General features: G+C 42.0%; 1 protein-coding gene, 1 long non-coding RNA gene and 1 pseudogene across 2 annotated transcripts; all 3 read right to left on the bottom strand.

The window, feature by feature from the left end:
• Positions 1-228: 228 nt before the first annotated feature.
• LOC120571362 lies at positions 229-1572 on the bottom strand. The gene is made up of 3 exons (XR_005641220.1): positions 1093-1572; positions 954-1010; positions 229-638 (listed from the first exon to the last, which is right to left on the bottom strand). It is a non-coding gene; the product is annotated as an uncharacterized LOC120571362 (long non-coding RNA).
• Positions 1573-4491: 2919 nt separating this feature from the next.
• On the bottom strand, positions 4492-26164 carry LOC120571348 (annotated as a pseudogene).
• On the bottom strand, positions 13656-15824 carry LOC120571355 (major histocompatibility complex class I-related gene protein-like). The gene is made up of 4 exons (XM_039820259.1): positions 15761-15824; positions 15155-15424; positions 14798-15076; positions 13656-13984 (listed from the first exon to the last, which is right to left on the bottom strand). The coding sequence occupies exons 1-4, from the start codon at positions 15807-15809 to the stop codon at positions 13656-13658; spliced, it is 927 nt and encodes a 308-aa protein (XP_039676193.1). The 5' UTR covers positions 15810-15824.
• Positions 26165-26253: the final 89 nt, after the last annotated feature.

Here is a 26253-nt window from a genome sequence, read left to right as displayed (position 1 = left end):
TTTATTATTGTATGTGTAGTGCCGGAGCAACATAAAACCTTTCAGACCTGACAAGGCCACCTCCTACTGAGGGTCAGGAGGAACCCTTACTATGTTAATTAGTATGTCATGTGACCAACTCTAGTTCTCCCCTAACAGGAACAATTAACAGGAGGCAAATATTTTACAAAAATAAGTTTGGTTTTATTACAAAAAGTTTAAAAGAATTCCAATTAAAATAGCAAGGGCATATTAATAAAATAATAAATTAGATGGCAGATACATGTGGTCTTACTCTCCTCAAAGTAGGAAGGTTGGGTCAGCACGCGCACACCACTCCGGGAGACGACTGTGGGAGACAGAAAGAGGAGACAGAAGGCCCAGCACCAACAAGGACATTCACTACACACTTATTTCTACACAATTCACTACAAAATATCATGCAAGATTCACTACAAAATATCATGCAAGTCACTACAAAATATCATGCAAGATTCACTACAAAATATCATGCAAGATTCACTACAAAATATCATGCAAGTCACTACAAAATCTACAGTGTCGAGGCTACATACACACCGCAACAGAGTGTCACCCAGTGCAGTCTCACCACGAGGAGGCAGTGTGTTGACACGGACCCAGCCTTGTACAGGATCAAGCTGTGAATATACATAAATTGAGGAGAGAAACCTATGTCAAAACTTCCATCAAAAATATATCTACAGACCACTTGTAAATGTAATTACAAAACATAAATAAACCAAGGCAAATAACCAAAAGAAACAAAATGGTAAAATAACCGTAGAAAACAGTGACTGGACTGGTCCCCCTTTGAGAAAACAAACACCACATTAGTGGCCAGTCACAGTTACAAAGTGTCTTGCAAATAATTTATTAGCACATTAATAAAACGAGTAAAATATAAAATAACATTAATTGCTACCACATATGGCTAAAACAGCTGATAGGCTTACCTTCAATTTGCTCCAGTTCACTCTGTGAAGGATGGGAACTTGCGCCTGGCTACCACCCTAGTGAGACCAAAATCATAAATCAACCTTAAGCTGTACTTGTGATTGCTGCCCAAATTACCACAGCCAAACATTTTCATACCTGCACAACAGGAGAATCCACACAGCGCAATGCGCTCAGTGAGAGGTAAGGGACTAATGACTGATCCTGGTGAGCTTTTTAGTCACTTCCTGATTGGCAACAGGTCACATGAATACATGCACAAATCAGCTGGTTTCCCACATATGTATCCCTCACAGTAGTCTGAGAAGAGGGTTTGTGGAACTGATGCAGTCCCTGTCACATATTGTGTCATTACAGACTCACTCAGTAAAACAAAGATCCAAAGAGAGCTGTGGTGTCGGGGTGATTTTGTGGTGTGTCCTGAGTCCTGCTACATTATCCAATCATGTTTCTGGATTCACAGTTACATTTGTTCTCATCCTCTGTTTATCTAACATTTATGCACACTGCTGAAGATCTGCTATAAACAGATTTCAATTGTACTCTGAGCACAATAACAATAAAGATCTGTCTAAAATAAAAGTTGCTTCAGTTTTACAGTCTGGGCAAGAACATCAGCTCCTTTGAGTCTCTCACCTTTCTTCTTTTTGGAAACGGACAAATCCAATAGAAGCAATGAAAACAGCAGCAACCACAACAACAACAACCAGTGCAGCAGTGATCAGAATGGTCATGTTACAAAAAAATCTGAATAGAGGAAAAAGATGGATCTTTTTTTTAATATTGATCCTATTGATGTAAGTATCAATACTAAAACAGAGTTGGTATAATCTATACTTTACCATGTTGCAATGCCAGACCTAGTCCATATTTAAAAAAAACAGCTAAGTTCCTCTATTAGCTGTGTGTTTCCTCTACAAAACTGTTGTGACTTACAGGTTTGTACAGAAGAGTTTTTCTGTTCTAATCTAGTGGGAAAAAACCAAAAGCATTTCATTTACATACCTCCAGTTTGGTTTAAGTGCTGCTTGAAACTCAGTTTCTGCTTTAAAGAGATAACCAATGGCCTCATGAGCCCTGATTTTCCAGTTATTTGGCTCATCTTCTATTCATTTTCTGACCCAGTCTTGTCTGGATTCTGGCGTTGTCATGCTTCTGTCATAATTAACTATACTCATTTTTTCAACACTTGCGATGAAGACCACATAACGTGGGATGTTTGGGACTCCAACAAAGTTAAATGAAAACACAAAAAAAAACACCAAGGTAACAAAACACACCTCCCACAAAACCCTTCACAACAGAAACAAACTGTTATGCTGAGCTTTGCAACCCTGCCGAGAATTGCCTCCAGCCCTCCACCATATATTTTGATTGCCGTGTTCTTGCATCCTCACTGTTACAAGGTGAGGTGTGTTGTAACTCATCAGGAACGATGAAGCAGATAAAACATCACACTGGCAGGAAGGTTTTCTGGGAAAACTGCTAGACTTTTATTTTCAGTCTTCAAAAAAAACATTAAACACAGAGGGTAACACGCTAACATTCTACTCGCACATGTAGGATTAGAGCCCGCCTCTTCAGTTCAAACTGGCCAATCAGGTCATTACTCAGGTCAGTAATCAGGTTTGTTACATCCAGTAATTAACATTCATCTAAACTAAATCAATCCTTTGTCTTTGTTAATTGATGTTGGAAATTTAAATAAAGAAAACCTAATGAGAGTAAATGTCTACATTTATTAACAAAATAGTACATGAGGGAGGGGGGAGGTTCCTCACACTTTTAATAAAATGTTGGAGTTGAATTACTTTTATTGTTGTAATGTTTAAGGCCTGATAAACTTCCGCAAATCAATTTATCAAATAAAAAAAACATGACAAATCCCAATATTTCCAATGTGACATTTAAAAGCAGACCTGACAAATCTTTAGTGAAATACTCATCCTAACATTTTATCTTCATGACAACCACATCTGTTTGATCACTGATATCTGTGTTTTTTAAATGACAAGTATCCATACTGACATGTCTTATATACACATATGAATGATGGAAATGATGAACTGAGGTGAACGGGGAGTAGGGTCGCGATGATTCACGGTTAAAGCAACGAAGACGAGAACATTTAAATACTGACAGCAAGAATGTGATAGGCTGATAGAGATTGTAGCTAAATCTGGTTGGTTTAAACTAAAAGACTACACGCTCCCAATCAGCTGATCAGGGGAAGCAGGAGAGAGGGAGGTGAATGAGAAGGAGTAAGAAGCATTAGATAGTCTTCCTGACTCAACTCATGCTAATCTTCATGTGGCTAGTTTTACAATAACTTGACCTTTTTTCTTTAATCAGTAAATAGTTTATCAAAGCCCTGTTCCTATTTGAAGGATGCTTTATGAAAATGTGTCTTAAACTATGAACATGATGTGGCCAGTTTCCAATTAGGCTACTCTATAAAAAGATAGCAATCACAGGGCTCACCTCATGAAGGTATTCCTGAAAAAATTCACAGCACTTACTTCCTCATTTCACACCTCACCTCACACAGCAAGATATGTTTAGTAAGTTTCATATAATGAATGAAATACCTATTTGAAGTCACTTATGCATTTTTGAATTTGAAGGATGTTAATAAACACACAAACATCCAACACATGTAAACTTAATGAGTAACTTAGAGAAACAGAACAAGGCTGTGTTATGATGTTCTCCAGCTCTACAGGAACTGACAAAGGCATTTTACCTGGAGATAAAACATAAGACAAGAGGAGTAAGATAAATAAATACATCTTGTTTAAAAAAAAAGAAGAAAAGAAGTAGAGCTGGAAAGCTCAGCTGATCTTCATTCCAAAAGTTGTTTCCTGGTTTATGAAATGTGAATGTTCCCCTGCAGTATGAGGTGTGTTCCTCTGTGAATGACTCCTTACAGGTGAACAAGGACTTCACTCTGACCAAAAGAGATTTTAGACATGTTCTGGTTCTGTGTAAACGGTTTCATGAGTCTCTGTTACCTGTTCCTGCCTGCTTCCACTAAAGCTCTTTGTTTGGGCTTGTCTGCTGCTAAAGTCCAAAACACATTGTATCATGTAAATCAAGATTGAGCTTGATTCTTTTATGAGTTACTGAGTTCACTTTCATTTAGTTGTTGCTCCTGTAATAAATAAGTCTAGTGTCAGACTCTAAGAGCCTCTGTGCTGCTTCCTTTCCCCTCCAGAGACCTGGGTTGGAACAAAGGTTTAGTGGACTGAAAGATCAGACAGTGAGTCCAGAAAACAGCTTCTGACTTCTGCCTTTAGTTTGTTAAAAAAATTTAAAAAAAAAAAAAAAAAAAGTCAGAAGGTTTCACACTTACTTACTCTGACAACAGAAAAAAACTGAATGGATGCATTTTAAATGTAAGAGTAATTTTATTTGACATTAATGATTCTAAAATAAAATACAAAATATGAGAATATCAAACACATCTGACATGCTGAGTGTTGGCTGAGATTCTTAAAGACCAAAACCACACTTCAAAAGAAATATATAATCAGAATATTTACACAACATTTTTCTTTTAATTAAGCTAAATAATCAGGATGTTGCTGTCAAGTTGTCAAACACCAGAGAGGACATTTTATTTACCTCTACTTGATTGGGATGGTTCCATACATGTTACAGTAGTTTATCTATAAGACCCAAACCATATGCATATCTAGATAGAGTACAACTAGAGTTATATAGTTATATAGTGAGTATATGAACTGCATGTTTGAATATATAATACAGAAAGGATATTAATCACACACACAAACATATCCTTCACCGAGATTGTCAGTCCCACATGGCGACAAACTCAACATTTTGTCAACTCCTAATACATTTTGCTTCAATACTCTTTTATGTTATAGTTATACTCAAGATTTGAAAGCAAGTTTTTTTGGGGCTTTAATATAAAGGTTTGTTGTAGGAAGCCTATCATTTCAGGTGTTGTTTAACTGGAGATGTGAAGAGTTTACTGCTTTACCAGTGCAGGATGTGGTTGTAAATCAGGTCTCTGGATTCAGTTCCTCAGAGAGCTCAGTGAGCTCAGAGCGGTTGTCAGGAGCTGTAAGGAAAAAGCCACTGTTACTGAGCTGCCTTTAATAAACAGAGGATGATGCAGCCTGTCCAGAGGCTGGTCGTTCAGATGAACTCTGCAGATCCACCAAAAGGTGTTCAGGATTTCCAGGCTCTGAAACAGGTTTAGCATCTGATGTTTTATCCAGAACCAAGAGACATGCTCCATCTGTCACAATCAATGAGCTGACTCAACAACTTGAATGTGACATTAGCAACCAGCAGCCTCCAACCCCAAGAGCTTTTTATATCTGCTTCTATACATATGTTTTTGTCTTTGTGAAGCACTTTGGTGCAAACTTGTTCAGTTGTTTTAAAGTGCCATATAAATGAAAAACTAAACAAAAATTAAACTTTCCTTTTCAGTTTTCATTTTATTTCATCGGTTATTGGGGAAAATAAGTATTGAACGCGTCAACTTTTTTCTCAGTAATACAGGCATGAAACAACCCAAGTAATCCACATATACAAAGATATCAAAACAAATAAATCCATAAATTAAGTTGTGTGAAATGAAGTGAAATGACACAGGGAAAAAGTATTGAACACACTTGCTGAAATTTATTTAATACTTTAAGCCTTTGACAGCTTCAAGACGCCTCCTGTATGAAGAAACTAGTCGCATACATTGCTCAGCTGGGATTTCTGCCCATTCTTCCACACAAACTGTCTTCAAATCTTGAAGGTTCTGGGGGCATCTTCTATGAACTCTGATCTTCAGTTCTTTCCAGAGGTTTTCAATTGGATTCAAGTCGGGTGATTGACTGGGCCATTCTAACAGCTTGATTTTCTTTCTCTGAAACCAATTTGAGAGTTTCCTTGGCTGTGTGTTTGGGATCATTGTCTTGCTGAAATGTCCACCCTCGTTTCATCTTCAGCATCCTGGTGCATGGCAGCAAATTCTTATCAAGAATGTCACGGTACATTTCTCCATTCATCCTTCCTTCAATTAGATGAAGTCTGCCAGTGCCAGATACTAAAAAACAGCCCCACAACATGATGCTCCCACCTCCAAACTTCACTGTTGTTATGGTGTTTTTAGGGTGATGTGCAGCGCCATTTCTCCTCCAAACATGGTGTATGCTATGACAGCCAAAGAGATCAATTTGGGTCTCATCTGACCAGATTATATTATCCCAGTATGTCATTGGCTTGTCCAGATGTTGTGCAGCAAACTTTAAGTGAGCTTCCACATGCCTTTTCTTGAGCAGTGGTGTGTTGCGTGGTGTGTGTGCATAGAGGCCATAGTGGTTGAGTGCATTACTAATTGTTTTCTTTGGAACAACTGTACCTGCTTCCAGGTCTTTCTGAAGATCTCTGCGAGTGGTCCTTGGTTCTTCGACAACTCTTCTATGTATTCTATGGACTCCTCTGTCAGAAATCTTGCGAGGAGTACCTGGTTGTGGCCGGTTAATGGTGAAATGATATTTTTTCCACTTCCGGATAATGGCCCCAACAGTGCTCACTGGAACTTTCAGAAGTTTAGATATTCATCTGTAACCAATGCCATCCGTATGTTTTTCTAGATTAAGCTTGCGATGGTCTTGGGACAGCTCTTTGCTTTTACCCATCATGAAATGCTTCTTGAGTGACACCTTGGTAATGAGAAACCTTTTTACAGGCCATAAATAAGGACTAATCCAGCTGATATTAATTTGCACTAATAGGGGGCAGGATTGCTTCCTAAATACTGACAGATTTCAGCTGGTTTATTGGCTTCCCATGTGTTCAATATTTATTCCCATTATTATTCCACTTTACTACACATAACTTTTGTCATGGACATACATGTTTTGATTTCTTTATATCTATATATATGTGGATTACTTGGGTTGTTACCGACATCTGGTGAAAATTTCATTCCAATAGCCCCATCGGAAATATATTTACTGGGAAAAATGTTGACGTGTTCAATACTTATTTTCCCCGTTATATATATATATATATATATATATATATATATATATATATATATATATCATATATATACACAGTACACCCCTCACATTTTAGTAAATATTTCATTATATCTTTTGATGGGACAACACTGAAGAAATTACACTTTGCTACAATGTAAAGTATTAAGTGTACAGCTTGTATAACAAGGCCTTTGGAATTAAAATAGCCCCACATCATCACATACCCTTCACCATACCTAAAGTTTGGCATGGTTTTATGTCAGTTAGCTCATGCCAATCTCTAGGTTTAGTACTCCCATCTACAGTAATTCCAAGTCATGTCAAACAGTCATTGTTTTTGGTATCTCTGTAAGCAGAGAAATCCGTGAGTGAGAAAATAATTTACTAATTTATAATCTCCATGTCTTTACTCTAGTCTGTTTTGCAGTAACACATCCTGGTAACAGCATGTCAGACCAGATACAATAGAATAAAAACAAGTTCTACTCACATTGTGGAGGGAGTTTGGCTGAAACAAGAAGAGAAGAGAAATCATTTCAGTTGTCACAGTTGGAAATGCCAGAACATAATTTGTCACTTTTACCCGATCAAATCTGTTCTATTTCGTATAGGCTTCGCCCTCTAAGGCTACACTATTGGGTTTATCCCCTTCGCGCATGCGCAGTCGTGAAGATTTTCTTTCCCGCCCTTGCGAACAGTACGGGCTTCAACTACGTCCGCAGATACTGTATATTTACAGAGCGGACCCGTTGTTCATCTCCCACTTTTTCTTCAAGCTAGCAGTATGAAGACAAACTCGACTTCCAGCGGTGTTCGCCTCTGCTCCAACTGCCGGACCGGCTACATCCCGCCGCCGGACTTCCATCCCCTCTGCGAGACCTGCCTCGGTGCCGCTCACGCGTGCCCGGCTCTCGCCCCCGACACCCCCCGCCAGTTCAGTGCCCGTCTGCCATCTAAAGAGCTTAAGTGGCGGGCGGAAGCTTTTCTGGTTTGTCAGGCTAGCGGGGAAGGGGATGGCAGCTGGGCAGACAGACGGCAATCCGTCAACACCCTGGATCCGCTGGAGGAAGGTTTTACCGACGAGCACGAGCCCGATGGCTCAATTCCCTCAGATAACGCCTCCGTTACCGGCTGTCCCTCCTCCCCCCTGGGAGGACTGGACCTTGAAAAGGGGATCGATGCCCTCTCATTGCGGCTCTCCCCATCTCCGAAACGGCCGGGGGCACCGTTTCGGTGGCCTCCACCGCTAAGGCTCTCTTCTTGGATCTGCCGGAGATCATCAAAAGGCGGCAGACCAGAGAGGCATAGCGCTCCCGGCTGAGCTTCCAGCCCCTGCTCTTGGCCTCTTGAGCGGGGATGTTTACGCTCAGGAGCTGCCCTCTGGCCGCGCTTCACGGAGCATTCGGCCGTTTGTGGAGGAGGCTCTTTCTCTCCCAGCCCGGGAAACCGAAGGCTCCCGTCTCTCGCTACGCCCCGTTCACTCGGGTTCAAGGCGACACAGAAGTGGGCTTCCCTTCGGTAACCCCCCTCGAGCAGAGCCTGGCGTCCATTCTGCTTCCGGAGGCTGCTTTTTTCCCAGGATCAGGTATGTGCTAACCTCTGCCGTCTCCGCTATGGCCACCACTCCAGGAGCTCTTCCTCCGGAGCTAGCCACGGAGATTAGCAAGGCCATGACCGCCACCCTCACCCTGACCATGGCGTCCACGGTGGCGTTGTCCAGAGTCATGGCGTGGCAGACTGTGGCCCAGTGAAACATCTGGCCCCACATGTCGCAGCTACCCACTGACGTCAGTCGCGAGCTTCTGTAGGGCCCCATAGCTCCCGATGGACTATTTGGGCCCCGTCATCAGACAGCCACGTCCCTCCTTCACCAAGCGGCCGTAGACGCGGAGCGGCTCCGTAGGCTCGGCTCTTGGAAGCCCGTTCCTCCAGAGCAGCGCCGTCGCCATGACAACCGCCATAAAATGATGCGGCCTCGTCTTCCCAGGCTTCGAGCTCCGCTCCTCCGCCCGGCCCCCCTCTGCAGCGGCTGCCGGCACATTACCGGCAGGCTCCACGGAGCCGGAGGACCATGAAGGTGTCACCGACCTGGTCTAACCCTTTCAACAGAGCCCTACCATGGGCTGGGCGACACAATCACACGTCTCGCTCAGCGGCGGAAAGGGCTCTGCGCTCCTTGCTGGCCATGTCTGTAAACACACAAACATGCACGCGCACGCCCGCTTTCGGAGCACAGCGCGGCATGGATGAGTGTGACACACAAAAGAAAGGCGGGTTGCGTCCTATTCTCGACCTGCTGACATGCTGACGGTCAAGCACGTGTTGGAATGTGTGCGCCACCACGTATGGTTTACGTCTGTGGATCTGAAAGACGTAAACTTTCACATCCAATTATTCCCAGGCACAGGAAATTCCTGCGCTTCTTTTTCCAAGGGGCCCATTCCTGTACACCGGCTGCTGGTCGGGTACTCACTGCCCCCCCCGCACTTTTTCCAAGTGCATGGAGACGGCACTTCAGCCGTTGCGGAAAAAAGGCATCAGGGTCCTGTTTTATCTGGATGATCTGCTCATTCTGACCCTCTCCCGGGTAAAGGCAGCGCTGCAAACTATGAAAGTTTGCGACATCCGCAAACACTGGCTTTGCCATGAACTGGCAAAAAGCTCACTGCTCCCCGCACAATCGATAGTTTATCCGGGCGTGGATATAAACTCGATTGTCTTAAGGGCCAGGCTGTCAACGCCAAGACGAGACGCACTGGTCTCTGTTGTCGTGCACCACGCCATACGCGGCAGTGTCAGCGTTGTGTGTGATGCTTTTTTCTGGGCACGATGTCTGCGCGTCACGTAGTAGCCCCCCTGGGGGTCCTCCACATGAGGAACATCCAGAGGTGGTTTCACTGCCAGCGCCTCGACCCTATACGCCACAAGTGGCGAATGCTGACCATTCCTCCCTTTCTTCAGTCAGACCTGGCATATCGAGGAAACCCCCGGACCCTGTCAACCGGGGTTCCCCTGGGCAAGTGACGTCACACGTGACGCGTCCCGTACTGGCTGGGGAGGAATGTGCGAGTCACAGGTGGTGGGAGGAGAATTGCCACCCCCCACATAAACTGCCTGGAGCTGTCCACGGTGCTGAAGGTCTTAAACACTTCACCCAGTGGTAGCAGGGAGACATGTTGTCGGACATTACAGCAGCAGCGTTCATAAACCGCCAGGGCGGCGTGCGCTCGGCCCGGCTATTGGAAATAGCCAGGAGCCTCCTGCTGTGGGCCCACAGTCATCTGCGGTCCCTCAAAGCTGTTTACATCCCCGGGGTTTTGAACCGGGCGGCAGACCTATGTCGAAGGGAGGGCCGACGAGTGGAAATTGAATCCCTCTATTGTTCAGGAGCTGCGGAGCAGGTTCTGGAAAGCGGAAGTGGATCTGTTCGCCTCACGAGAGAACACACAGTGCACACTGTGGTTTTCCTTGAGCACATGGGACAATCCACCCCTCGACGTAGACGCTTTCTCCCACCAACCCTGGCCCAGAACCCTCCTATACGCTTTCCTCCGGTCCCTCTTATCCCTCGCCTCCTGGAACGCACCCAGGAGGAGAATCTGTCAGTCATCACCGGAGCGCACGAGCGGATCCTGGTTCCCGACTCTGGTTCAGCTGCTGGCGGGTCCCCCCTGGCAACTGCCGTGGCGCGAGGACGCTCTGTCACAGCTGGACGGCGCAATATTTCACCCCCGGTGGTAACCCAGCGGCTGCGGGGCTGGCTGCTGAGCAGGAACGCTTGCAGAAATTAGGCTTGCCTCCTGCCGTGGTGCGCACTATCCAGAACGCAAGAGCCCCTTCCACTACAGTGTGTTACGCGGGACGTTGGTCTGCTTTCCAGCGCTGGTGCACGGAGAAGGAAGCGGACCCCATATCGTGTCCCCTGCCCCTCGTGTCGGCTTATCTCCAAACGTTAGTGGATAATGATTTGGGTCCATCTACAGTCAAAGCCTACGCAGCGACCATCTCATCCTGCCACGAAGGCTATGGAGAGAGGACGGTTTTTGCGCACCCCCTGGTAAAGCGTTTTCTTGAAGGGGGTCGGACGACAGAAACCCGCCACACCCCAATGGGACCTAGCACTGGTGCTCCGAGCTCTGGGGAAGCCTCCTTTCGAGCCCCTAGCACAAGCCTCTCTCAGGTTGCTGTCACTAAAAACGGCGCTCCTCCTTGCCTTGACATCAGCCAAGAGAGTGAGCGACTTATGTGCGCTGTCAGTTCACTGTCCTGCCTCTCCATTAGAGGGGACGGGAGCGCAGCCGCCTTGCAGCCAAACCCCTCATTCACACCGAAAAATTCTAACTAATTCTTTTCGGTCGAGGGTGTTTTTCCCTCAAAGGTTTTCCCCCCCGCCTCATGACAACGACGCGGAGGAGGTTTTTCCACTGGTTATGCCCGGCGCGCGCGTTATCACGGTGCGTTTTACGCACGGCGGACATAAGGCAGACACAGCAGCTGTTTTCACTATAGGGAACACTCCCAAGGAGCGGCCCTTTCAAAACAGCGTCTGTCTCACTGGCTGTGCGAGGCTATCACCCAGGCCTATAACACGGGCATCCGGGCACACTCTACGAGGGCACTGTCGGCATCGGCGGCTCTGTTCAAAAGGCATGAAAGTAGCTGACATCTGCGCAGCGGCATCCTGGGCATCTCCATGCCCTTAAAATCCGTTTTCTATCTGCGCGATATGTCTGAGCCCTCTACGACCCACTTGGTTCTAGCCTCACTCAACGTTGAATAATGCTCCGTTGTATGTGTGCTCCGCCTGCCTGCTTCCTCCCCCCCCCCCCCTTTTTGCGCTGGGTGCTGGGAGGAGAGCGGTGCCTCATATATATGTTGTCACTATCTCTCTCACTAACCATGCACGCCTACAATCTTGATATGTACCACTGCATGTGTAGGTTACTCGTCTAAGACCCTCACCCCCCCTACACTGGGTGGCTGAGAGGAACATGGACGTCCCATAATTGTAAATCAATTACAACTCTCACTATCATGCACCAGAATAACGCTTCTGATGCTATCTTCTGCCAGTGCATGAAAGAGAGAGAAAAAAAGTCTATGTTCTGCTTGTGAACCCTGTGTCGCAGGTGGCATTGACTACATCAACTTCGCCCTAACCCCATAGTGTAGCCTTAGAGGGCGAAGCCTATACGAAATAGAACGATAATTACGTTATTGTAACTCCAGATTCTATGAGTATAGGCGTAGCCCTCTAAGATTCGGGCCACCTGCTCCTGTTACATTAGCTGAAGAAAAAGCTGATGTTGGGAGATGAACAACGGGTCCGCTCTGTAAATATACAGTACCTGCGGACGTAGTTGAAGCCCGTACTGTACGCAAGGGCGGGAAAGAAAATCTTCACGACTGCGCATGCGCAAGGGGATAAACCCAATAGCGTAGCCTTAGAGGGCTACGCCTATACTCATAGATACTGGAGTTACAATAACGTAACTATCGATCCTCTCCTACTCATTCTCCTACTTACGTTAAATAAATATCTTTTACCCTTCACCTTTTACATTTATCATCATCATCATCATCATCATCATCATCATCATCATCATCATCATCATCATCATCATACTACAGTCTCTCTGTTGGTTGCTTGTTGCAAGAAAATGAGAAAATCGTTTTCTTTGGTCTCTCACGTTTTCTTCTTTTTAAAACTGCAAATCCAAAAGTAGACTAGATAACTTTTCCATTCTCCTCTCTCACCTTTCTTCTTTTTGTAAAAAATGAATCCAGTGGCAGCGGCGAGGACGACAGCAAGAACAGCCACTGCAGCAGTGATGGGAATGGTCCTGTCTGAAGGATTCTCTGTTGAACAAATAACAACAATATGTCAACAACCAGATAGATAAAACAGGTTAGAACAGAAGTACATTCATCTGTGTATTATACCTACTGTAAACACATTACTTATGAATTGCATGCATTTGTGCACTGGTTAAAAATGAAAAAAAAAAAAATTACTTATAAATTCATTGCATGTTGGTTTGTTTTGTTTGGTTTGCATTGGTTTAAAATAAAAAAACTAACAAATGATTGGCTTGTTCCATATTAAAGGTGCTCTAAGCGATGTTGGGTGAGGCAGCTAGCAGATAGTGAGGAGATGTTTGCTGTATGTGACAAAAAATGTTGTAGAGTAAAACACGCGTGACATCGCTTAGAGCACCTTTAAACTAAATGACAAAAGCTAAATGACCAAAAAAGACACTTTTGTTTAGAGCTCCACCCAACAGAGGAAGCTGTCCTGTTAGCTTTAAACTGCTCTGTGAAATAGTAAAGTTTGTAATTAGTTGTAATACAGCCAACCAAACCAAAAGACAAAAGCTAATCCAACAAAAACACACTTTTGTTTAGAGCCTCACTTTGGTGAGTGACATATATTTGTACCTGTTGGCCGAACCATCATGATAGTGCTGACTCTCGTAGGAACAGAGTAAAACATGGAGGAAGCTGTTGGTTAGCTGTTAACTGCTCTGTGAAATGGCTGACGGAGCTAGGCAGTTCAGGCTTTTTTGTGTGTATGTGGTAGTATGGCCACAGATATCAAACAGTAGGCTTACACACGGCATCAGAAAGGTGACAAATCAATAAATCATGAACTTCAGGACAGCTGAAGTAAACTAAACACATCTTTCAGTCACTTCCTATTCCAGTCTTACCTCTGTTGGTCCTGATCTCTGCTTTTTCCAGTTTGGTGACGATGTCGTCCTCCACACCAGAGAGATGAAACACACAGTCGTACCTCCTCCAGTCTTCAGCTGGGACTGATGAAAGGTCCAGGTAACCACTCATCTGGAAGGATCCATCGTGGTTGGGGAGGATCTCTCCGAGGTCCACGTCCTCATGAAGCTCCTCTCCATCTTTCCTCCAGAACATCATGGCTCTGTCAGGGTAGAAACCTGTAGCGTGGCAGCTGACTGGAGAGGAGGGAGACTTCTGGAGGAGAGACACTGAGGGAAGATCTGCAGAGAGAGAGAGAGAGAGAGAGAGAGAGAGAGAGAGAGAATACACAGAAATCAACTTATAAACAGATTACTATATAGAACTACTAGAATCAAAACCTATATAGTGTACCTTTAAAGGTACTCTAAGCGATGTCACGCGTTTTTTATGCTACAACATTTTTTGTCACATACAGCAAACCTCTCCTATTATCATGCGCGATGCCGGTCCCCTGAACATACTGTAAAAAAAGTGGTCTCTGCAGACAGCCCAGGGTCAAAAACAAAGTGGCCAACCTGGAACAAAAACATAACAAACCGTGTTCCAGCCGTTCAGCCAATAACCCAAAAGAAGGATTTGGGGTGGGGGTTGGGGGTTAGTTCACTGAAGCACAGAAGGGAGGGGACAGGATGAGGAGGAGGGAGGGGAGAGCTAGTCTCGTTTTGTTTGAAAATACTTTGAACATCAACAAGAATAACGTCACCCAACATCACTTAGAGCACCTTTAAGTGAAATCCAGACTCAACAGATGTAAGTTAGGCTTACACCATGTAAACATGTAAACAACCTTTCTTTTAGGTAAATGCACTACATGTACAGGCCCATACAATCTTATGAGCTATAGAAATATCTGACAGCTACATAACAACTCATCAGTTACATAATCTCCACATCATAGACAGAGAAGGAAACTATAGTCAGAAAAGAAGGATCTGACATTTTTTACAGTCACACTCACTGACTGCACACTGGCACAATGGCAGTTCAGTCTGATCAGACTGTATGAACATTGTTGGGTTCATGAACCTACATCAAGATTCATGTGATTCTACCTTTTCTCAGCAGAGAGCTCTTGCCATAGTTCAAATACATCTTCAGCAATTCAGGAGAAACCTCAGTGAGGTGAATCTCAATGAATTTTATTCTAGATATCTCAGCATCCCAACTTTGTTTGGTGATGACAGCCTGTGGTTTTGCAGCGATCCATGTCGTTGTCTTCAGGTCGAATGCTATGAAGTCTTCTCCATTATAACCATACTGATGAAAACCATTGACCTCTCCAGTCTCATCGTCCCACTCACAGCCAGTCATCATCTGGAAAATGTGGACACCTGAGAGACAGAGACTGTACCTTTTAACAATGCAGTATATAATTACAATATAACATATAACCCTCATAGATACTGTACCTCCAGTTTGGTTGAAGCGTTTCTTAAAGTTATTTATCCAGGGTTTGAATCTGTTAGGCATGTTATCAAAACATTCTCTAGTGAAGAACTCCAACTGCTGAGGATTGTCTTTAAATATATTTTTCATCCAGTCCTGTTTTGGTTCTACTATCTTTTTGTTGCTGTCACAGTAACTGCACAGAAGTTCATCCACCACTGCAGCACTCACGAGCTCTGGGAAATTTTGGACTCCAGAAGATGCCGTGATGAAAAGCTTCAGTGAGTGTTTCACTGCAGGACAAACAAGGTTTATACATTCAGTATAAATACAAAAACATCATCATCATCACACTCATGGTGAATATGAGGTATTCAGTATGATTCAGTTAAAACAAATAGTCTCATCATGTTGAAGCTAAAGTGAAACTAAACTACAGGTGTGTCCCGGAGCTCCACAGGAACAAAGTGGAAAGTGAAGATTCATATATAACCTTTATTTTAAAATCTGGGATATCATTGAGGTCTCCCTCATCTTCAATGATGTCTAGATACAAGAAACAAACGAGAGCAATGGCACACTGAGGTAAAATGATTTGAAATAAGAAAATAATTCAAATGTGATCTTACCTGGAGATGAGACGTAACAGAAGAGAAGCAACAACAGGAACTTTTTCATCTTGTTTTGATAAAAACGTAAACGACCGAGCTGGTTCAGCTGTTTTGTCTTCTGTGATTTTTGGAGGAAGGAGGGAGTGTCTCTGTTCTGACGAGAGATGGGCGGCTGATACAGAAGTTGAGAAACCAGTTTTTGTCTATTTACACTGTGCTATATTGCGGTTATATAATAATTTATCCTAATTATTTTCTCCCTTTCCCTTCCCCGTCTGCATACAATGTTATTTTATTGATGTATTTTTATCTGGTTTGTTTCTCGTGCTGCTGTATCATCTTATTTGTTACAGTTATTTTTTCTGATCTTACGTTCAGAGTGATTAGTAGATCTGTAACCTGTGCTGACCTCTACTGGTGACCAGCAGGAATTACAACAACATCAGCAGAACATTTTCTATCTGTGGCCTGTATCAGAAAGATTAGAGCAGATATTATATCCCTAATTTCAGGGGGAAAGGGAATATATCATCTTGTAAATATGATGCTTACAGAATGTGTTTATATTCTATCTGAAAGTGAAAATCTTCTGTACTGCCCCTTCAGAATGGTTTAGAAAAAAAAAAAGTTTTTTGAGCACAGGCTGATGAATGAACTTCTGCAAATCAATTTAGCAAATAAAACAACATGACAAATCCCAATATATCCAATGTGACATTTAAAAGCCGACCTGACAGATCTTTAGGGAAATACTCATCCTACCATTTTAGCTTCATGACAACCACATCTGTTTGATCACTTTCATCTGAAAGTGAAAATCTTCCATAGGCTACTGCCCCTTCAGAATGGTTTAGAAACTCTGAGTTTGTTAACCCTGAGATGAGGGAAACTCTGGGTTTTCTGTTTCAGAAAGAGAGGTAACTTCACCTCAGAGTCAGTTACTATGGTAACTGAGCCTGTGAACCTAACCTGGTCGGGAGCAGGTTTTCTTCTAGAAACCTCGAAGGAAGAAAAACGATACCGCTCAAATAGGTAGTTATCTGGAAATGAAAATGCATCTAGAGTCAGGGCCTCAATATCATCTCCCGATGTATGTTTAACTCCCTGCGAAGTCATACATCTTCTTCATCAACGGGATCGTCGACAAAAGGAAATGCCATGTTTTGAGAAAAAAAAACGTTTTATTGTCAGCCTAACACGGTTAATAAACCAACCCTGTTTTTTTATTCATGCAGATAACAAACTGCGCTAAAATGCGCCTGATACAGACTGACTGACTGAATGAATGAGGAAATGAAAGAGCACTGTGTCAGAGAGAGGAGACCTCTTCTCCCGACCAGGTCCCGACCAGGTTAGGTTCACAGGCTCAGTTACCATAGTAACTGACTCTGAGGTGAAGTTACCGCTCTTTCTGAAACGGGCTGGAGTTCCCCCTCTCTCTCAGGTTTGATTAACCTCTCTTTCTGAAACAGAAAACCCAGAGTTTCCCTCATCTCAGGGTTTTAATCTAATTATTACATACTCTGTGATTACTAAATTATAATAGATATTATTAATTCATTTTAAATTTTACAATTCAGATGAATCAATGAATAATCAGCATTAGTGACATTAGATAAGTTCAAAAACTCTTATTATTATTTTCAGTGTTCAAATAATGGCCATAACAATCAACAATATGACCTAATATATTGAGGATATAAATTCAAAAGTGCTTCAGGAAGAAGATTTTTTTCACTGTACATACAAGGCATCTCAGGCCACAGTTATAACTTAGGGGACACAATGAATAAATGAACACTCCCCTCAATGTCAACACTATTTCTCTTGTATGTGCCATAAATAAACTTAGGCAACAGAGACCAAAAGTTTAACATAGTGCAATATCAATTCCAGGGCTTTTTTGTGTAATTGAACATAAACCTTCAATCACAAAATCAGCCCCTTTTACCACATTTCACACACAAAAAAAATCAACAAAGCAACAATTTCTCATTTTTAAATTGTAGTCAGACACATGTGCCTCACTTCTACTTCTCCTTCAGTCAGTCACTGAGACAAACTAGCTTCTCTACATTCTCAGAGCTCAAGGCTGCCCTCTTTCTTTGGACTATGTTACCTGCAAGTGAAAAAAGTCTCTCAAGGGACAGAACTGGCAGCCAGATATACGCGAGCCAGGACAGACAGCTGTTGATGGGCTCCTGCATGAGTTGTCCACCACTGCAGGGGGGGCATTCCTCCATGCTGATGCTGGGCTCTGCTTTGTAGCGGTTCAGAGCCCTGCTTGGTTCCACCGTGTCATCATCATCTGAGTCTGTGTCTGAAGAAGAGTAGGAGGCTTCTCTTTTTCAGTGGCTCTTCTGCAGGCTCTGGGGTAGCCCTACTGGCTTGATTTAGCAGCAGTACCTCAAGGCTGGTCCACACCTCTTCTCTGTCTCCTCTTTGAAGATACTCCAAGTCCTTGGAGCGTGGGTCCAGTGCTGAAGCTATGTTGAGCCATCCATCGTTGAGGTTGGCTTGCCGTTCAGACAGGTCCTTTTTAAAGTGAGTCTTGAATTTTCCGATGTAGGCTGGGTCCTCCTCCGAAACTTCCATTGTGCGTTACAGGTGGCAGAGAGCAGGCAACACTACAGAGCAAGAAACATAAGTCTCACCTCCAAGGAGCTCAGTCACATATCTGCAGTGGATGATAAGAGATGCACACAGTACATTTATTATATCAGTGTCATATTAGTAGCCTAGCATACTTCAACAATTTGCAAAATAAAGTACATTTCTTCACAATAAATAAATAGTTTTGTCTGTGTAAGCTTTTACCTGCATGGTTCAATGATGGTTTCCAGCCTGTGAAGTTTGTCCCACTCAGATGTAGTCAACATAGTCAGCTTGTGCTTCTGTCGGCTCAGTGTAGCCTTGATAGCCTCCTGGTTCTTCAGGACACGAGAGATCATGGCGAGCGACGAGTTCCATCTTGTGGGAACGTCCTGAATCAGACTTTCTGTCAGTTGCCCAAGTTGATTGTGCTGCTGGTGGAGCTCCTCTGTATTGGCAGGGCTATGTTTCAAATGTCCCACTATCTTACGGCACTTTGCCAATGCGTCACGAAACCCACTGTCTGCGAGGCAAACAGGGATGCTTCTCTGTAACATATGACCAACACAAGGCTTGTGCTCATATAGAAGCTTTCTGCCGCAGCAATGTCGTGTTTCGGGCTGTCTGTGCCGGAGTGTGGTGATTTGGGTTTTTTCAGTCGTACAGCTGCTGGATTTTTAACATAATGGTGTTTCGCGATGGTGGGTTATAAGTTATGTCTGAAGAGGCTATTTGCAAAACCTCTGCTAACCCCTGTCTTCTATCAACGAAACTGGTCTGCAGGACATTGCGATCCATTTAACAAGGGAATTGCTCAGTCGGTCACATGCAGATTTGCTAAGTTTGTGTTTCAGTGTTTGCTCCAGTGTGGTTTGAAGATGACGTTGACTGCTAGAGTTGGTATCACGCGGGACGTGTCGGTCTACCTCCGGATTAACGTTAACTCCTGGATGCACTGCATTGAGGTGGTACTTTAGAGTTGACAAACTCCGGCATTATGCAAATTCCTTGCTGCAGACATTGCAGACGATTTTATTTTTATCAACACTTCCATCAGGCCATTTTTTTATAAGTTAATATACCAATCAATGATCCAGGAAGCGCATTCTCACCTCCTTCATTTTACAGTCGATTGGTGGCTAAAATGGCTCCGGTCAATGGTCAATGCGAATGGAATAATCTGCGTTATTTTTTTTTGAATTTATTTTTTTCTCAGATTAATTAATCAAAATTAACTAATTAGAGTTATTTTTACAGCCCTACTCCTAATACATTTTATTTTATTTTTTACACTTGTTTTTCATGTTGCTTGTTGCCTTTTGCATCATGACTATTTCATGTTATAGTTATACTCAAGATTTCTAAAGCAAGTTTTTTAGGGGCTTTAATATAAAGGTTTGTTGTAGGAATTTCAGGTGTTTAACTGGAGATGTGAAGAGTTTACTGCTTTACCAGTGCAGGATGTGTTTTTAAATCAGGTCTCTGGATTCAGTTTCTCAGAGAGTTCAGTTGTTGTCAGGAGCTGTAAGGAAAAAGACACTGTTACTGAGCTGCCTTTAATAAACAGAGGATGATGCAGCCTGTCCAGAGGCTGGTCGTTCAGATGAACTCTGCAGATCCACCAAAAGGTGTTCAGTATTTCCAGCCTCTGAAACAGGTTTAGCATCTGATGTTTTATCCAGAACCAAGAGACATGCTCCATCTGTCACAATCAATGAGCTGACTCAACAACTTGAATGTGACATTAGCAACCAGCAGCCTCCAACCTCAAGAGCTTTTATATCTGCTTCTATACATATGTTTTTGTCTTTGTGAAGCACTTTGGTGCAAACTTGTTTGCTTTAAGGTGCTATATGAATGAAATAAAATTAAACTTCCCCTTTCCCCTTTGATTTTATTTTATTGGTCATTTATATTTTGCCAATTCTCTCTATTTGAGGAAAGGTTAGTGAAGTTATTTTGATCTTCCACCGACTCCACAATCCATGCAAGAAAATTCAATCAGCTATTGCTGTCACACAAATATCTAATTATTTCTAGTACTACATGTTATTTATTACTCCCATCTATATTAATTCCAGGTCATGTCAAACAGTCGTTGTTTTTGGTCTCTCTGTAAGCAGAGAAATCCCTGAGTGAGAAAATAATTTACTAATTTATAATCTCCATGTCTTTACTCAAGTCTGTTTTGCAGTAACACATCCTGGTAACAGCATGTCAGACCAGATACAATAGAATAAAACAACTTCTACTCACATTGTGGAGGGAGTTTGGCTGAAACAAGAAGAGACGACAAATCATTTTAGTTGTCACAGTTGGAAATTAAAGCTATAGTGCATAGTTCCTATTGCCCCCCGAGGATTTCTAAGTAATGACAACAAAACTGTCGGCGCATCCACGCATGAACAAGCCAGGCTGCTGCGCGACCGCACACACAACCCTCCCTCTACGGAGTTGCTAGTAGCCAAGGAGGACACGGAGGATTAAAAAACATGATTCAGAAGAGATCATTATCTTCACTCAGGTTTCTGCGTGGAAAATCCCGGACGACAATCTTCTGAACAAAGTCATACTGAGAAATCCAGAGAGATTTCTGTGGAGCTGATAGTCTTAATTAGCTTTGTAGCAACTCATTTGGCAATGGCTGATGGCACGGATGTTCATTAATATCAAAGTTACGCACTAAAGCTATAACATGAATGGTAATGAACATTTGTCACCTTTTCCCACTGAATCTGATCTCCTCTATGAATCATTCTCCTACTAACGTTAAATAAGTATATTTTACCCTTCTACTCTTCAACTATTACATTTATCATCATCATCATATCATCATCATCATCATCCTACAGTCTCTTTGGTTGCTTTACAATAGTTTGTTTTAACTTTTTAACTTAAAGTAAAAAAGAGAAAATCTTTTAGTTCTTTAGTATCTCACTTTTCTTCTTTTGTAGAAAATGAATCCAGCGGCCAGCGGCGGACGACGACAGCAAGAACAGACACTCCAGCAGTGATGGGACTGGTCCTGTCAGAAGGATTCTCTGTTGAACAAAAACAACCATATAGACAAATTTATTTATTAACACCTGTACACACATTACTGATGAACCAATTACATGTTGGTTTGTCCTGTAACAGGTGGAGTGCATTGGTTTAAAAACTAAAATTAAAAATGACTGACTTATTCCATAATAAACCAAAAGACAAAAGCTAATCCACACTGAAAACACACTTTTTGTTTAGAGCCTCACTTTGGTGAGCGACATATATTTGTTGTTTGTTGGTTAGCTGTTAACTGCTCTCAGTGGTTAAACTGGCTTTTGTAGGGAGGGGGAGCCCTTATTTACGGGGAATGGTCGTCATTCAAAATCGCGCCGTAAAATGACTCAATGTGTTTTTACACCAAAGGGCTCTTTTTCCAGTATTAATGTGTAAGGTAGGGTTGATTAGTTATTCAAACAAAGAGAAATACTTTACAATTCACTTACTTTATTCTTATTTCTTACCTTTTATAGGCTAATGTTAACAGGCAGGCAACGGATTTCACCCTTGGAAAATGTATGAAATTGAACAATTATATATTGAATATTGGTTGGCAAATATGTAAACATCTTTTTAAACAAGAAAATTATGTTGATTTGAGAATCAGAAACCACTATTATAGCTTCCCCCCTTTTTTTTAATAATCATTTAACTGGCTGACAAGCAAGCCAAAGGCCAAGGTTTTGCTTCCAGATTTGTGTGCTGACTTATGATGTGCGGGGTCTGGGGGTCTGGGGTCCTCCCCATAATATATAGCATTAAACACTATTTCCTGCATTTTGGTGAATTTGTATGCACCTATTTCTGAATAAATATGCCTGAAATATCTTTATGTAAAGGGAAACATTACAATCCAAATATAAAAACATAATGGAAAATATTGCAGTAAGGCTCTCAGGCATTCTGTATTGCTTTCATTTATTTATTCTCCTTTAGATCGACTTTTCTAATTATATCTGAGTCAGCACACATGTAGCCTAGGCATCATTTACTCTTCCCACTTTTGCATCTTTTGTTGGGGAAGTAACCTCTGTAAATGTGCATATGACAATTATTCACCTCAGTGATACATTATTCATTTAATAAATTGCTTCTTTTGTTGAGGAAGTAACCACCTTAAATGTGCATATTAAAATGATTCACCTGAATGATATATGAATTCATTTTAATGAATTAATAAATCCCTGGACTGTAATATTTCAGATGTTTGAGCAAGACTTCTGCTAATGTCCAAAACTTTGTGCACATTCAAAATATAACTCATCCCATCTGTGCTCTCTGAGATTTGGAGGAGTCGTGATATTTTGTGAAAAATAAAGTTATAATAGGCTATTAGCCAATATGAATAATTATATTTCAGAAAATAATCCACCTGCACCGTAGTCTGCTGCGCATTACGTGATTGGTCTGCTGATACGGTAGATCTCAGACCGTCTTACAGACACAGAGCCCCGTTTGAGACGTTTAGGGAAGTGGCTGTACGCTGCTCTACATCGGAGGTGGAAACCCGAAATTTATTTAAGCATTCTGCTCTGTGAAATGGTATAGTTTGCATCAGTCTTAAGACAGCAGTCAATTTTACAAATGTGTCTCTGAAATAAAGTCTGAGGGAGCTAGCCTGCTAACTGGCAGTTCAGGCTTTTTTGTGTGTATGTGGTAGTATGGCCACAGATATCAAACAGTAGGCTTACACACAGCATCAGAAAGGTGACAAATCAATACATCATGAACTTCAGGACAACTGAAGTAAACTAAACACATCTTTCTGTCACTTCCTATTCCAGTCTCACCTCTGTTGGTCCTGATCTCTGCTTTGTCCAGTTTGGTGACGATGTCGTCCTCCACACCAGAGAGATGAAACACACAGTGCATTACCTCCTCCAGTCTTCAGCTGGGACTGATGAAAGGTCCAGGTCAACACTCATCTGGAAGGATCCATCGTGGTTGGGGAGGATCTCTCCGAGGTCCACGTCCTCATGAAGCTCCTCTCCATCTTTCCTCCAGAACATCATGGCTCTGTCAGGGTAGAAACCTGTAGCGTGGCAGCTGACTGGAGAGGAGGGAGACTTCTGGAGGAGAGACACTGAGGGAAGATCTGCAGAGAGAGAGAGAGAGAGAGAAAAAAAAAAAAAAAAAAAAAAAAAAAAAAAAAAAAAAAAAGAGATGAGAATGCGTGAATGGAAAGAAAACAACGGAAAAAAAAAAAGAAAAATACAATAGGGAATTGTTAACAGAAGGTGTGAAAATTCTTCCAAGTAAAATAAAGAAGTAAATAAACATCAAACAACAAGACTAAGATTGTAAAGCCATGCTAGCAGCTCTGAGGTTGTTCTGATGTACAGCGACGTTTTGAGCTCATTTTAGCAGCATGTTGATGTTTGGCAGGTTATAATCTCAGTTCTGCATGTTAGCATTCTAATATTTCCTCATTAGCGCTGAACCTAAAGTACAGCTGAGGCTGAGAGAATGTTATTAGTTTTTCAGGTATTTGGTCATAAATCAAATTTCTGGATAAACAGAAGGATTTGACCTGATGATGGCGTTAGCTGAAAAGTCAGAGGTTCAAAGTTTTTACAATTGATTCTCTGGGGACCATGAATATATGTACAGTATTTTACAGCCATCCAGTCAGTCTGTAACAAGCTGAAGGAGAAACGGACCAACTGACAGACCACCTGTCAATGCAGTTAAACTTACTCACTGTATGCTAACTGTGCACTGGCTATCATTGGCTATTGATAGAAAGTAATGTCAGAGCACTCTAACTTGTCAGTCTCTACTGATTGAGGAGGACTAGATCAAATCTTACCACCACAGAAAACAGCCAAAAAGAAGGTGATGTCAGACTGATTGGAGTGATAATAAAATGGCAGTTCAGTCTGAGCAGACTGTATGAACATTGTTGTGTTCATGAAACTACATCAGGAAATGTGATTCTACCTTTTCTCAGCAGAGAGCTGTTGCCGTAGTTCAAATACATCTTCAGCCATTCAGGACAAATCTTAGTGAGTTGAAACTCATATAGTTTTATTGAAGATATCTCAGCATCCCATCTTTGTTTGATGACAGCCTGTGGTTTTGCAGCGATCCATCTATATGTCTTCAGGTCCAATGCTAGGAAGTCTTCTCCATCATAACCAAACTGCATAAAACCATTGACCTCTCCAGTCTCATCGTCCCACTCACAGCCAATCATCTGCTGGAGAATGTGGACACCTGAGAAACAGAGACTGTAATTATTTATAATGCATAATAATAATAATAATAATAATAATAAATTGTATTTATTGAGTGCTTTTGACAGTACTTGAAGACACTTTACATTAATTAAAATGATCATATAAAGCAAGACATCAAAAATAAAACATAACATTACTCCCACAATAGGGAGTTCTGCTGATTTGATGGCGTGGTGTTTGAAGGAGAGGTTGCTATGGGTGATGGAACCCCATTTCTATTTCACAGCTTAAATAGTAACTACTCTGTACATTCCCAGATGACTGCTGATGGAAATGAAACAAGTGTGCATTCTGTGTAAATCCAACTGTTATATATATATATATATATATATATATATATATATATATATATATATATATATATATATATATATATATATATATATATATATATATACACAAAGTGACACCAGTGTGGGTCACTCCATAGTTTAGGGTTTCAGATGTGGAACATGAAATGAACCATCCCTGCTTGGTGTCCAGCTGAGGACCTGATCTCTCTCCTCCTTGTGTTCTGTTATCATACAACTGGTGCTGTCTAACATCTGCAGCCTTGGATGCAGTCCCAGGTTCAATTGACCAACAACTTATAGTTCTTGCATTATTTTCTACTTCTTGGATTACCATCTCAGAAAATTTTCCAACATGTAATATCAAAATCTTAGTTATTTCACTTTTTAAGCGTTATGCAGCAACACAAAGCTTCAGATGGCAAACAAAACATTTGGATTCCTGAAATCAAACCTGTCCAGACAGATGATAAGGCCCTCAATCACATTATCTGACAGGTCCATGAAGGACATGTCTTGATTTCCTCTTCCTGTTTATGTTATTGTGAAGATATTTTGACTATTGATGTTTAGAATTTCATTATCTCAGGGTGGGAATGAGTTTAGGTCATTTTACAGTTTAGCAGTAAAAGTTAAATGTAACATGTTTACATACTGTACCTCCACTTTGGTTGAAGCGCTGCTTTAAGTCATCCATTGCGGCTTTGAAGCTGATAGGCAGAACCTCAAAACACTCGTGAGTGTAAAACTCCAACTGCTGAGGATTGTTTTCAAAAAATGTTTTCATCCAGTCCTGTTTTGGTTCTACTATCTTTTTGTTGGTGTCGCAGTAACCCACCAGAACTCCATACACAGTTGCAGCAGCCACAATCTCTGGGAAGTTTGGGACTCCAGAAGATCCAGTGAGTGAAAACTTAAGTGAGTGTTGCACTGAAGGACAAACAAGGTTTATAGATTCAGCATAAATAGACACATATCATTATTTTATCATACATATGATGGCAGTATGATTCAGTTAATCTAAAACATGATAGTCTCGAGGTGAAGTTAAAGTGAAACTAAACTCCAGCTGTGTTCCAGAGCTCCACAGAAACTAAACACAGAGCTGAGTTCAAAGTAAAGTAAAGATTTAAAATGTGATCTTACCTGGAGATGAGACGTGACAGAAGAGAAGCAACAACAGGAACTTTTTCATCTTGTTTTGATAAAGACGTGTCTGAGGACCGAGCTGGTTCAGCTGTTTTGCGTTCTGTGTTTTTTTCTTGAAGAGGTAGTGTCTCTGCTCTTATGAGAGTTGGGCGCATGATACAGAAGTTGGTAAATTTGTTTCACTTCTGTGAAAATCTGC

This window comes from Perca fluviatilis, chromosome 13, assembly GCF_010015445.1.
Source record: "Perca fluviatilis chromosome 13, GENO_Pfluv_1.0, whole genome shotgun sequence".
In the NCBI taxonomy this organism is placed as follows: domain Eukaryota; kingdom Metazoa; phylum Chordata; class Actinopteri; order Perciformes; family Percidae; genus Perca; species Perca fluviatilis.
Note: the sequence above shows the minus strand (reverse complement) of the source record. Positions and strands in the feature narration are given on the sequence as shown.

What these genes read in the sequence shown, in the direction of transcription:
- LOC120571355 (XM_039820259.1), bottom strand. Translation starts at nt 15,809, where the DNA reads ATGAAAAAGTTCCTGTTGTTGCTTCTCTTCTGTTACGTCTCATCTCCA. An exon ending in CTGTTACGTCTCATCTCCAG is followed by an intron (nt 15,425 to 15,760) that starts GTAAGATCACAT and finishes TTTGTCCTGCAG; the next exon opens with TGAAACACTCACTGAAGCTT. An exon ending in GAGCTCTCTGCTGAGAAAAG is followed by an intron (nt 13,985 to 14,797) that starts GTAGAATCACAT and finishes CTCTCTCTGCAG; the next exon opens with ATCTTCCCTCAGTGTCTCTC.